This window comes from Sapajus apella, unplaced genomic scaffold (assembly GCF_009761245.1).
Source record: "Sapajus apella isolate SASKATOON/1434 unplaced genomic scaffold, GSC_monkey_1.0 scaffold106, whole genome shotgun sequence".
NCBI lineage: Eukaryota > Metazoa > Chordata > Mammalia > Primates > Cebidae > Sapajus > Sapajus apella.
Genome location: NW_022437046.1, coordinates 4,718,180 through 4,732,516, shown reverse-complemented (window position 1 = coordinate 4,732,516; position 14,337 = coordinate 4,718,180). Strand labels below are relative to the sequence as shown.

The 14,337-nt window shown below is 36.8% G+C and overlaps 1 protein-coding gene across 6 annotated transcripts in view; it reads right to left on the bottom strand.

Moving 5' to 3' along the window:
* Positions 1-14,337, bottom strand: part of UVRAG (UV radiation resistance associated) — a 317,013-nt gene that overhangs the window by 207,937 nt on the left and 94,739 nt on the right. For all 6 annotated transcript variants that reach the window (XM_032259109.1, XM_032259107.1, XM_032259108.1 and 3 more), the window contains one exon: positions 9,788-9,873. In XM_032259109.1, the coding sequence (XP_032115000.1) occupies positions 9,788-9,873 (86 nt within the window). The remainder of the gene's footprint in view (positions 1-9,787; positions 9,874-14,337) is intronic.

Here is a 14,337-nt window from a genome sequence, read left to right as displayed (position 1 = left end):
TTGTATAAAATACTGTAAAAACTATAGCATATTTAAAAACAAATGTAACAGAAAGGCAAATGACTATATGAAGAAAACTACAAAATTTTGTTGAAGGAGTAAGATAAAACATAAACAAATGAAAAGACACCATGTTCTTGGATAGGAATACTAATACAAAATGACAGCTTTCCCAAAATGAATGTAAAAATTCAACTAATATAAAAATTTCAATTAAAATTCCAATAAGGTTGATGTTTTAAAGATAAAATAAGCTTAAAGTTCACATAAAAGAATAAAGTTCTGAGAATAGCAAAATAATAGTATCAAAAAGAAGAGCAGCAAGAGGACTTGCCTTACTTGATATTAGAACACACAAAAAAAAATCCACTGTAATTAAATCAATCTGAAAGTTATAAAATACACAAAAAGATAAGATTTTAAAAAAAGAGCGAATTCAGAAATAGATCCCAGTACATCTGCACTTTTAAAATATTACAAAGGTATTATTTAAATTCAGTGGGAAAAGAAAGGTGCTGGCACACTGAATTCATCTGTGAAGAAATAATTTCTACCTTACAAGATATGGACTATCTATACAAGATATTTAAGGATATCAGTGTGGATTAAAAGAAAAAAAAGAATAAATTGCAATTTGTATTAAATATTTAATTTAAAAAGTAAAATAATATAAATGTCAAAGATAACAGAGAATATCTATTGAAGCAAGGTACAGGAGAGTCCTCTTCAATTCAAGAGTGCCCAGAAGATATAAAACAAAAAACAGAATTATGCAATATTACAAATAAGAACTTTTGTATAAGGTATCATAAGTCAAGATGTAATTGTCAGATTTGGGGGAAAAATACCAAGTATTCTTAGAAATTTATGAGAAAAATGCAAGCAACTCAATTTTTAAAAAATAGGTAAAGTAAATGAATAGGCACATTCATAGAATAATATCCTAAATCGCTAATAAACTTAAGAAAATATATTAAATTTCTCTTGTAGATCTAACTAAGTACTTGCAACAGGCTGACAAAAATTAAAGTAATACTGAAGTGTTATTTACACTCATCAAATTAGTAAAAATCATAAAAAATGACGATGGCCATTGCCAGCACAAAATCAGCGTAAGCAGTAATGCCATTTATTTTGTGTCCTTTGGGAAAACAACCTGATATCTCTGAAAATTGAAACAATACATACCCTTTGACTCAGAAATCCCACTGCTGGGAATGTAATCCGTGGAAACAAAATTATGATAAAAACAAGGTTATCTATGTATATAAATATTTCCTTCAGTAATGTGCATATTGTCAAAACAAACAAGGATTAAAAACCAGAGCCAGAGTAAATATTATATTAAATGTCTATCAATAGGGTAGTGGCTGAATAAATATGACACGGCCTCACCATGGACTATTATTAAGCCATTAAAAAAGTGAATTAGAGGAATGTACACATAGAACATTGAACAAGAAACCCAAGTATGTATTTCTACTCCAATTTTATAAAACAATAATTCAAACCATATATATAAACCATAAATATATAGAAAACATATACACATATATCTATAAATCATATCTATGACATATACATAGAGACTATGGGAAAAAATACAGACGGATACACATCAGATTGTTAACACAGGTGAAGGGTAACTGGGGTCATGTGGACATGTGATCTGAGTTGGGTGGTTTTCTGGCAGCGGAACTAGGGAGAAGAGCTTAAAGAAGAAGATAAGCCAAAAAATACAAGGAAAGGGGAGGGGAAACACTTCACCCTATAATTACTCCCGTATTTTGCTTAAATCCTATTTTTGTAAAACTATGTGTGTGTATATGTGTGTCTTTATATGTATGTATACATACATAGATATGTTTGTATTATATGTAAAGAGATGAATAAAGAAGAATAAAATGTGCTGCTACACATAAATACAAATTTTGGTCTACCAAAACTTACATTAAATACCAAAATTATTTTATTTTAAATTTTGATTGAAAACCTTCCTACCTCTTCTATGTCCCTGCTTTCTTACGAAGGCTCAGATAATTACAATTTTCTATTTTGCTGATTGGCACCAATACGGCATAATGGAAAACAGCAAGTGCACTGGGGCCTGGCAGACCTTTTTTCAGACCTGCTTCCACACTTAACCAGCCTGTGGTCCAGGCAAGTCTTCTCACCATTCAAAGTCTGCTTCCTCATCTGTTAAATGGAGACATATTATTAAAAACGAAGACAGTGCACTCATAATTCTCATGGGCAACTTGAGTTATGAACTGCAATACAGAGATGTGCTTGGGCCAAGCACACACACAGCAGTCGGCTATGCTTTTTTATATAGTCGGTCTCTTCTTACAGTTGAACTGTTTCTCCCCCTCTCTCTTTCTACATGAAGTAGTGAGACACGGCTGTTTAAGAATCCAAACACAGTGACTATAAAGGTAGGACAGTAGCTAATACGATTTATCACCCAGCAATATTCCACAATCAAAGAATATACCACAAACAGAGCAAACTTATCAGCTTTCACTTCTTGCTGTTAGTGTGTCTATTTTAATGGTAATCCTCTTAATTCCTCCCCTAACTTACTGAAAATGAGCATGCAGAAAATGGGTAAGAGCCTAGACTCTACTATGAAAAGTAAGTACACGAGTTTTAGTACATAAACTTTGTAAAGTCTGCTTACAGCTGGGTTCTTAGCTGTATTCTGTAGAATTGCAACTACCACTTAGAGAGAGTCCATTAGGCAGGGAGGAGGGAAAAAAACTCTCCTGCAACCTAAAAGTTGGTTATCATATCTGTAATTTTAAGATGATATAAACGAAGTTGCACATTTATACTTCTCATCTCATCTCTCTTCTAAACACTGTGCTAATGATAATTTATTGGTTGTGAGCATTTTCCTGTTAAAACTGGAATTTTATAGCTGAAAGTACTTTCTAGCAACTTGAGGGGAGGGGAATTTGCTTCTAGAGAGCCAAATAAAGATGTTCTCAAAACACTTATAGAAAAAGTTAGATTAAAAGTCACAAAATCCTGAAAATCTCACCAGATGTTATATGGAGAGCAGTGGCTGAAAGAAAGAAGCAGCTGAAGGTTCATAGACCTGAGTGCATTTTCAACAACTTTTAAATATTAGCCTGGAAATTTTTTACAACTCCCATTTTACCAGATGCAAACCATTAGGAAAAACAAAACCTTAGTCCTCCAGTAACCTGAACAATAGTTCAATTTCATCAATAGAAAAAGCATTTATTATCTGCTTAACATATATATAATACAAAGACCAATAAAACAAGGGTTCTTACCTAAAGGCACTCTCAGTTTGGAGGTATTAAGAAGAGGGGAGGAAAGATCAGGCAATGAAGAGCTAATTATAACACATTAAGTATTCCATAAATTATACCTATAGATAGGGAGTAGGAAGAAGTGAAATAAAGACCATGGTCCCTAACGGTGTGTACTAAAAAAGTCCTTTCAGTATCACATTAAGAAGTATGAACTTTTTAGTTGCAAGTACTTAGTTGAACATGATGGATCAAAGCTTTCTAAGCCCAGCAAGTAAAAAAATTCATGTATCTTTTAAAAGATCACTCTAGCAACTGTGTAAAAGATTATAAAGATTTAAGATAGACTGGTTTATATGATAGGCTTTAGAGCTAGACTGCCTGGATTTGAATACAGGCTCTAACACTAGTTTGTGTGTCCTTGGGTACGTTACTTAACTGCTTTGTGCCTTAATGACTTCATCTAGAAGATCAGGACTTAGGAAAATACAGATTAAAAACAAAGAAGGGTCGACAGATGAAAAATCTCACCAAAGAATCAACATGATTTATCATCAACTATATCTATCACTAAGGGAACAAAAATGACTAAGATAACTGGCTTGGGAGACTAGGATGGTGATAACACCATGAGACAAACCAGGGAAAAGAAAGGAAAAGAGGAGTATTAAACCAATGAGTGTAGCTCCAGACATGTTGGTGTGGAGGTTCCTCAGGGACAAGAGAGTACAAATATCTATGGTCGTTGAAAAATGCGGACTGGAAATTCAAAAGACAGGCAGGACTCGAGAGATATAAATTGAAGACGTATTAACATGTGGCTTTGTTGGTTGTAGCTTTAGTAACACAAGAGGGTGCGTAGGGAAAAAGAGTAATACAGAAGAGTCCAGGTAAGCTCACAAGCCAAAGGAACTCCTACAATTAACCAAGAAATGTTGGTAAGATAAAAGCGGAGGAGAAATACAGCAATAAGAAATAATCTCTTCCTTCAAGAAGATTTCAATGTCATTAAAGAGAAAAGACATACACACATTAAATATTTTTATTATGACTTTAGAATAAAAGTAACTTTGAAAGTAAAACCACCTTTGCAAAAATTATGAGTGACAGAAATCAATCAAGATGGAGTAGTTGACTCCATCTTGCTTTTAGCCTCACAAGCTGTCTTTGCACATTCCTGGGCAGAGGCCAAGCTAACTATGGGAGGAATTTAGTTTAAAGTTTAACTTTAAAATAAAGATGATAACAGTCCCTTCCCAAAACTAAGCTCTTCCTTATTACTTAGGGACCAAAACCACCTTTGTAAAATTATGGTTCAGGAGTCATGTACCCAGAGGTCACAAGGTTTGTAACCTTCCCAATTGCTCCTATAGATAGCATCACTATCATAAAATCTAAGACTGGTGCTTGAGGTATTTTTCAGACTCTGCATTCTGATGGACTAGCTGGTGCCAAACAGGTAACCCATATCAATAAACTGGCTCAATTGGTCTTATGACCCCCCTACAGGAACTAACTTGGTACAAGAAGACAGCTTAGACCCTCTATGATTTCAGCCCCAACCCAACTAATCAGTATTCCCCATTTTCTAGGCCCTGGCCTACCAAACTATCCTTGAAACACTCTAGCCCATGAATTCTGAGGAAGTGGATTTGAGAATTATCTCCCATCCATCCACTTGCCACTGGCAAGTGATAATCCACTGGCCCTGTGATAAACTCTTTCTTTGCTGCAAAACCTGTTCTCAATGCATTGGCTTTTCTTGGCAGTGAGCAAGAAGAACCCATCAGGCAGTTATAAAAGCAGATACAGAAAACACTAGAAAGGCAGAGAGAGAAAGGAAAATTATGCTGAAAAGTGGAAAAGCTAGTGGTAACAAGGAGAAAGAATACTGGCTGGAGAAGAAGCTAATTCCAAGATGGGGTAAGTAAAGAGGAAGAAGAAAACTAGCATTTATTGAATGTCTACTATATGCCAGTAACTGTCCTAAGATCTTTCAAATATTTTACCTTATTTAATTCTAACAATATTTCTAATAGGAGAGACAAATCTTAGCCCCATTTTATAAAAGCAGACTATGGTATACAAAAAGTTAATGTATACTTGCTCAAGGTCTTGCATCTACTCTACCTACGCATGGTAGTTTTAGGTGAAGGAGCAAAGCCCTTGATTTTTCCACCATACTTCCAATTATTAAACTGGCAAAAGCAGGATATTTCTAAAGGAGAAGGGAGAAAAAAACAATAAAAACTATACTTGAAAAAAAAACAGAATTATTACTTTTCTTACCGTAACAGAGCTACCTCTTTGAAAAAGTATAAAAGAAAAAGCAACCAAAATATGAGTTTTTTAACACTAAAAGTAATTTCTGAATCAGAGAACAGGTAAGATTAGATATGAATCATTGCTTCCAGTCGCATCCCTCGGGTCTACTCTGCACTGACACCTTAGTTAGAATTCTAAACTGCAAACCTGACTATGTCACTTACTCCTCCTCTCTTTACAATCTTTCAATAATTCCCTATCATAAACAGGATTTAAAAAAAAAAAACAGAACCAAAAGGAAAAAGCTACCTAATACAGGTATTGATCGAGTTACGACCTATGCAACTTACAACCATTCGACTTTACGACCACAATCACTAGCCACGACTGCTCCACGTCTGGCAGCGCAAACGTTGCCCAGCTGGGCGTGCGACAGTGCAGACCAGCTTCCGGCAGCACTACCATCTCCGTGTGCATATAGCCTACTCAACTTACGACCAGATCGTGTTACGACCAGTCTGTCGGAACCAATCGTGGTCGTAGGTTGAGCACTAGCTGTAAGACTATTAGAAAGCTATCTAATAAGCCTATATTCCTTAACCTAAAAGAAATCATGCTAAGAGATTTTTAAGTTAACTCCTAAAAATAAATGCTTACTTATAATTTACAACACTGCTTAATACTCATTTTAATTCCCTAATTTTCTCACCAGAAAATTGTAAAATAAATAAAATTCCAAATGCCAGTTTAGGAATAACATCAACACCTTGTGGTGAAGACCCTAAAATATCAAATATAACAATGAGTAAAGTTGCTCCTAATTAAATGGCTATTTACCTGAAAACAAGCCTTAATCCAGAGATTTCCAAGGGTTAAGAAGCAATGGGTCAATTGCTAACCCACATTAAACGTAAATTTGGAAAGAACTGCTAATCTTTCACAACACTGAAATTACCCTAAATTCTTAACTATGGGTCAAAGTATCTGAATAAGATCTTCGGTCACTATCCATCTGAAGGAGCTTTTTTTCTTTCTTTTCTTTTTTCTTTTTTTTTCTGAGATGGGGTCTCACTCTGTCACCCATGCTGGAGTACGGTGGCACAATCTCAGTTCACTGCAACCTCCACCTCCCAGGTTCAAGTGAGTCTCCTGCCTCAGGCTCTTGAGCAGCTAGAACTACAGGCATGTGCCACCACATCTGGTTTATTTTTGTATTTTTAGTAGAGACGAGATTTCACCATGTTGGCCAGGCTGGTCTTGAACTCCTGATCTCAGGTAATCCGCCTGCCTCAGCCTTTCGAAGTGCTGGGATTACAGATGTGAGCCACCATGCCCAGCCTGAAGGAGCTTTTAATACCCTGGTTTTAGGTGCTCCAAAGAGTGCCCATTTTTCTGTGACACTCCCACACGAAAAGTAGAAAGAACAGATGCATCCTAGTGGCCAAACAGCACAATGAAAGTTAATTAACTAGAATATACTCTCAAAAAACAGAATCAGGGCTGGACGCGGTGGTTCGCACCTGTAATCCCAGCACTTTGGGAGGCCGAGGCGGGCAGATCACTTGAGGTCAGGAGTTTGAGACCAGCCTGGCCAACATGGTGAAACACCGTCTCCATTAAAAATACAAAAATTAGCTGGGTGTCGTGGTGCCTGCCTGTAGTCCCATCTACTCAGGAGGCTGAGACAGGAGAATCACTTGAACTCGGGAGATGAGGGTTGCAGTGAGCTGATGTTGCGCCACTGCACTCCAGATGGGGCAACAGTGCAAGACTCTGTCTCAAAAACAAAAACAAAAAACAGAATCAGGAGACTGGGGTTCTAATCACAACTCCAAACAGCATGCAGAATTTTATAGAGCTAAGTGACATTAAAGAATTTAGATGTGTGCTTGCACATAAAATTACAGATCAAATAGGAGAAATTTTATAAACCAAGAAAGCATCAGGAAAAGAAAAGATATATATTTTTTAAATGACTCCATCCAATGGCAATGTTAGAGAGGAAACCATGAACTAGAGTTTAATGCAATAGGTATAAAATTAAGTTTCCTAAAAATCACTTCACATATAGCATGGCAAGCACTAAGGAAGAGAGGATCATTTAATAGAGCAGATGATGGGTACTCTTTACTAATGTCTGAGAGAACAATCACCAAAAGTTCCATCTGACTCACCGACTTTGATAAGAACAATTTAAAGTTTCCAGTTCCAGAACAACACCCTGGGTTCAGTAAATTTGGTTGATAAATTACCACTTAATCTGGCTTAGGAAAAGTATATCTGTGTTATTAGCTAGGCATGAATTATACAATACCGATGAGGAGACCACTATTAATAATGCAGTTCAAATTACTGACACACCTGAAGAATCTGAAAAATACCCTAGATATGAATCCCTCAAGAGCCAAATCATTGAGAGATCAATTTTCAATAACTGAGCAATTCATCCAAATTAGCCTGATGACTTTGCATTTATGTAGGACACTGTGTTTACCAAAAAATTTCCTCAGTCATTATGCCATGTGTATCTTATAACCACCAGTTTAGGAAGGTGAGACTATTAAAAGGATCTACAAAAACATGCTTGTCAGGAAACCTTCAAAGCATCCTTCAGCCTGGCTCTTACTTCTGTGTGCCATCAGATAGATAAAACATTGAATGTCCCTTGGCTATAATCAAGATAAAGGCTATCTATCATCCCTGATGTGGGAAAAACGTTTAAGAGAATAAGACAACAAATGTGAAAATGCTTGAAAATTACACTGCTTCCACTTTTTAGAAGTACCAGAGGTCAAATAAATCAGGATAAATCAAAGATAAAGGCAGGATCAGATTAATCAAAGCATCCTCCATTATACCACACTGCTTCACAAGATCCAACAGTCTTTCTTCAGGTCCCGTTCCACATTATCACAGTGTTTGCTACTCCTTGAAACTATCCTCTTTTAGCAAATATGATGCTACACTATCCCAAATCCTCTTCTTCCTTAGTATTTTTTCTTTTAATCCTACTGTTTTCTCTAATAAGGGCACACAATCTCACATTTAGAACATGTCTTTAAAATAATTGTACCTATACCTCATTTTACTAAGAAAACTGAGATCAAGAAATATTAGCGGCTTACTAACATTTCAAACCATTTCTAGACATTCTTTTTAATACTTAAAACTTAGTGTGTCTCCAACTGAAGAGGCTTTAAAATATGTGTATGTATTGATGCCTCCCACTATCTCCACCCTCTAATTTCTGAACCCTGTGTGTTCTCCTACATATCCTAAGCAGTCAAGGTGTAGACATCTCTCAAGCAAGAACCAAAACTCAGAAAAATGTATATGGTTACTTTAGTCAAAATCATGTTCCTTAAAATGAATGGACACAGTCCATGTGACCAAACTCTATATTATCATGTGTAATAAGATTCAGGCTCACAAAGGAAAGGTCAATTTTGTAATGTTTCTAAAATAACCATTTCTCCAAGCATCCTTCTAGATTCTTCCTCAAGTACATATATAGAGGATGTCTAATGGTCTGAAATGTATTATGTGTCATGTAAACATTAAAAATACTGTCAAAATCAAATTTCAATGAACAATCTGTCTGAGTAGGGTGAACACAGGTTGAGTGTCACTGCTAACTTTATTTGGAATTGCATTTATTTTGGTAGCTTGCCCCCTGGAAAAATATCCTATATGATCTATCACATTTGAAATTAAAGCCAAATTTTAAAATCTTTCAAAATTAAACCCAGACATTATGAAAATATAGAGCTGAGGCCTATAAGCCTCTGAGCATTAGATACATGCAAAGATTTTTTGGCTTGCCAAACATAATTCTTTTAAGACGAAGAACAGGTCAAATCTCAAAGCCATGTTTGGGGCTGCTGAAGGGCTTTCCGAGTGATGCTGTAGCTGTTAAGACTTTGATAAGTTTAACTTTTGCACCTTTGATTGCTGTTCTGTAGGGTACAGAAGACCAGAAAATAGCTAATGTCTGTTTTAAGATCACTGGCTTCCAAATATTCTCTCCCACTGTCCAGAGAAAGGAAATGGTCTTCCAAAGACTTGGTAAAAGAGATAAACTTAAATCACTGTAGCAACAAAATTTATGAGGCTTACACTAAAAAATGCTAAGCTTAAATAACAGGCTCTAAAACTCCCATTAATTTTCTCACATTGAAATGTCACAAACTCAAAATGAGAAAGATTCTTTAGAATTCAAGGCGATCTAAGAAGTTTCTTACCGTAGCAAAGAGAAGACATCATAAGAATTGCGAACACAGTTCTGATCCACCTGCAGAAGAATATTCTTCTGAGCAACTGAATAACCCTGAAAGACATTAATCAACAAATTAATCAAAACCAAACCAAATAAAATCTATGCACAAATTAATCATGTTTGTTTTTTAAAAAATATGACATATTAACAACTGAATAAATCTAAACTTTTAGAGATTCCAAATAGTAAAGTATATTTGCCATATAACAGAAGTCTAACCTTTCAGGCAAGGGAATTTAAAATCAGTTTTGGTGGGGAGATCTGACAAGAGTGGAGAGGGGGTGCACCCAGCCCAGCCCCGAGTCCTGCAGCCTTCCCTCCCACCACAGTGTGGGCCCAGCGATCACTGCCCCAGCCATGGAGCAAGACAATAGCCCCCAGGCCCTGAGGGGGCAGAGCAGATTTGGAGGTGTCACCCTACACTGCCACCCTTGTGCTGATCAGTCATCCCTAAAGAGAGATGAACACAGATCCTTGACCCACTTTGGTAATATCTCCACAGAGACAGATGACAAGGATCACATCCACAATGAGAGGGCTCCAGATGATGGCTGAACAACACCTGGAGCGACAGCAGCATGGAGAGGCGCTTGAGGGAGCTGCTGAGAGCACAGGGGCCCAGGAGACCTGCCCACCTGGGATCACAGACACGGAAGTGGAGTCAGGGCTGGGCACCTTTGGGCCATTACAAGAGCCTGCAGAATCTATCCCCACAACTCAGGAGAGAGGCAGTTAAAAAATGCAGCACAAAGGAACCCTCAACCCTTATACCACCACTGGATTCCCAGAAGCCAGCTCAGCTTGAGAGAAGGAGGTATCCTGGAATCAAGACTGCAGTTTGGGAATGCATGAACACTGGATTTGTTTCTCATGTCTTTACTTTTGGGGAAAATCTCGTTTTAAAAAAAATGGTAAATTTGGGGTTAGGTCAAAAATAAAATAAAATACACTTTTTTCACAGTTTCCCATGGAAACAATGTTTCACATCATAAATCGTGGTGAACCTCCCAAGGAAGCTCCAGAAGTCATTTTAACATATTATGTGACTCAAAAAGAGTATTAACAATAGTATTTCAACAATGCCTAGCCATCATATGTAATGTTTTTATGGGGGAAAGGGCATTCCAAGTTCTGATTAGGAACACCAGAAACAAATATTTCCACTCTGTGGTACAAAAGAGTGAGGATACTTTCTAAAAAGAACTTAGGATAATTCCAGAAGAAGAACAGAATAGGTATCTCTGTCATTTATGAAAGGCAGAGTAGGAGGCTGGTTTGAGTAATGATAAAACTCCAGTCTCCTGCATAACCAGTCTACATGAATTACTCTTTCCCTACTGCAATTCCCCTGTCCTGATAAATCGGCTCTGTCTAGGCAGTGGGCAAGGTGAACCAATTGAGCAGTTACACCACTGTGCTCCAGCCTGGGCGACAAAGTAAGACCCTGTCTCTTAAAAAAAAAACAAACAAAAGGCAGAGTAAACAGTAGTTTAGAAAAAAAGACTCTGGACCCACCAGGATTCTAATTCAAGCCTTCAATACAACCACTGTATAATCTTAAGCAAGGCACCAGAGTGCTCTTAGTTTGACCTTGGTTTCTTCATCAGTAATATGGAGATGGTAACTGCCTCACAAATTGTGGGAATTAAAAGTTAATATCTGTAAAATGAAAGGTGTGTAATAAGCACCATGTACATGTTTGCTATAATGCTAGTAGAAGCATTAAAAGTTATGTCACTACAGACATTAAAAGGGTATTAGGAGAATATTATTACCAACTTTATGCTAATAACTGTGACAACTTAATTAGACAAGTTCCTTGAAAAGAAACACAAAGTGCCCAGACGCCCTATGAAACATCTAAATAGCCCCATATCTACTTTTTTAGTGAATAAGCAATTGAAAATCTTCCCACATACACACAAAAAATCCATGTCCAAATGGTCTCACTGATGAATTTCATCAAACATTCAAGAAAGAAATAATATCCACTTTACACAAACTCCTTCAGAAACTGGAAAAGGGAACAATTTACAACTTATAAAACTGGGATCACTGATGCCAAAACTGTTAGATAGAGACAACACACACACACACACACACACACACACACACACACACACACACACACAGAGGAAATTATACAACAATATCCCTCATGAACAGAAACACAAAAATCCTTAGCAAAATATCAGCAAATTGAACCAGCAATACATTATGAAGATTAAAAAGGACACAGTATTAACCGGATATAGCCTAAGAAAGTCTAGTTAATTTACCTTTTAAAAAACAATCAACTAGACAAATACATGAAACAATTCTTATAAATCTATCTTGATGGGCAAATCATTAAAAAGATGCAATGTGAAAACAATAACATAAAGGTGGGGGAACAGAGCTATACAGAAGCAAAGCTTTTTAAAGTATTAAAACTAAGTTGGTATTAATTCAAACTAGGCTGTTATAAATTAAAGAAGCTTGTTCTTTAAAAAGACCCAACTTTGACAAATCTTTTTTTTTTTTTTTTTTTGAAACAAGTCTGATTCTGTCACCCAGGCTAGAGAGTAGTGGCGCAATCACAGTTCACTGCTGCCTGGACCTCCTGGACTGAAGCCATCCTCTTGCCTCAGCCACTTGAGTAGCTGGAATTACAGGCGTGCACCACCACGCCCAGCTAATTTTTGTATTTTTTTGTAGAGATGGGGTTTCTCCATGTTGCCCAGACTGACCTCAAATTCCTGGGCTCATGAAATCCTCCCACCTCAGCCTTTCGGTTAGCTGCAACTACAGGCATGCACTACCATGCCCAGCTAATATTTATTTTTTATAGAGAGGGGGGATGTTACTATGTTGCCCAGGCTGGTCTTGAACTCCTGGATGGAAGCTATCCTCCTACCTTAGCCTCCCAAAGTGTTGAGATTCCAGGCATGAGCCACTGCACCTGGCTCATTGACAAATCTTAAGGTAAACTAGCTAAAGAGAAAAGAAAGAAGACTCAAATCACTAAATTCAGGACAGAAGTGGGAAAGTTATTACCAACCTTACAGAAATAAAAAGGATAATAACAGAATATAATAAACAATTAATTGTATGCCAACAAATCAGACAGCCTAGACAAAACGATACACAAACTACTAAAAATGGCTCAAGAAGAAACAGAAAACCTGAACAGACCTATAACAGATAACGAGGTAGATAGAATTTGTAATCACAAAACTCTCACAGAAAAAAAAAAAAAAAAAAAGCCCAGAACCACATTATTTGACTGGTGAATTCTACCAATTATTTAACACCAATCCTTCTCAAAGTCTTCAAAAACCATAAAAGCAAGGAAACACTTCTTAAGTTATTCTCTGACACCAATACTATCCTGATACCAAAGCCAGATAAAAAAGTCACAAGAAAACTATAGACCAATATCCTTTATGAATATAGAAATAAAAATCGTCAACAAAATACTACTAAAACTGATCTAGCGGCATATTAAAAGAATTATAACCCACAATCTGGCAACTATTTCTGGATATATATACCCCCAAAAAGTGAAAGCAAGGATGGGAAGCGCCATTTGTATATCGATATTCATAGCAGCGTTATTCACAATAGCGAAAGGGTGGAAGCAACCCAAGTATCCACAGTGAGGTGATGGATAAACAAAACATGGTATAGTCGCACAATGAAATATGATTCAGCATTAAAATGGAAGGAAATTCTGACACATGCTAAAACACTGATGAAGCTTGAGGACATTATATTAAGTGAAATAAGCCAATCAAAGGAAAACTATTACATGATTCCATTTATATGAGGTACCTAGAGTAGTCAAATTCATAGAAACAGAAAGTTGAAGGGTAACTGGCAGGGACCAGGGGAGAGGGGAAAATGACGAATTCTTGTTTAATAGAGAGTTCCAGTTTTGCAAGGTGAAAAGTTTTGCAAGGTGAAATACATGGATAGTGGCAATGGTTGCACAACAATGTGAATGTACCTAATGCCACTTAACTGTACACTTAGAATGGTTAAGATGGTAAATTTTATGTATTTGTAATTTACCACAAAAAAATTTTTAAAAAGATTGTACACCATGAACAGGTGAAATTCATACAGGGTATGTGAGGGAGTTTCAATATATAAAAACCAATCAGGCTGGGCACCTATAATCCCAGCACTATGGGAGGCCCAGGCAGGAGGATCACTAGAGCCCAGGAGTTAGAGACCAGTCTGGGCAGCATAGTGAGATACTATCTCTACAAAAAAATTTTTTTAAGAAAGAAATTGGCTGGGCATGGTGGTGCATGCCTGTTGTCCAAGCTACTCAGGAGGCTAAGGTGGGAGGATCACCTGATCCCAGGAGTTTTAGGGTGCAGTGGGCCATGATTGTACCACTGCATTCCAGCCTAAGTGACAGAGGAAGACTCTGTCAAAAAAAAAAAAAAAAAAGAAAAGAAAAGAAAGAAGAAAGGAATAATCAATGTAATACACCACAATACACAGTCATCTCAGTTGATGCAGAAA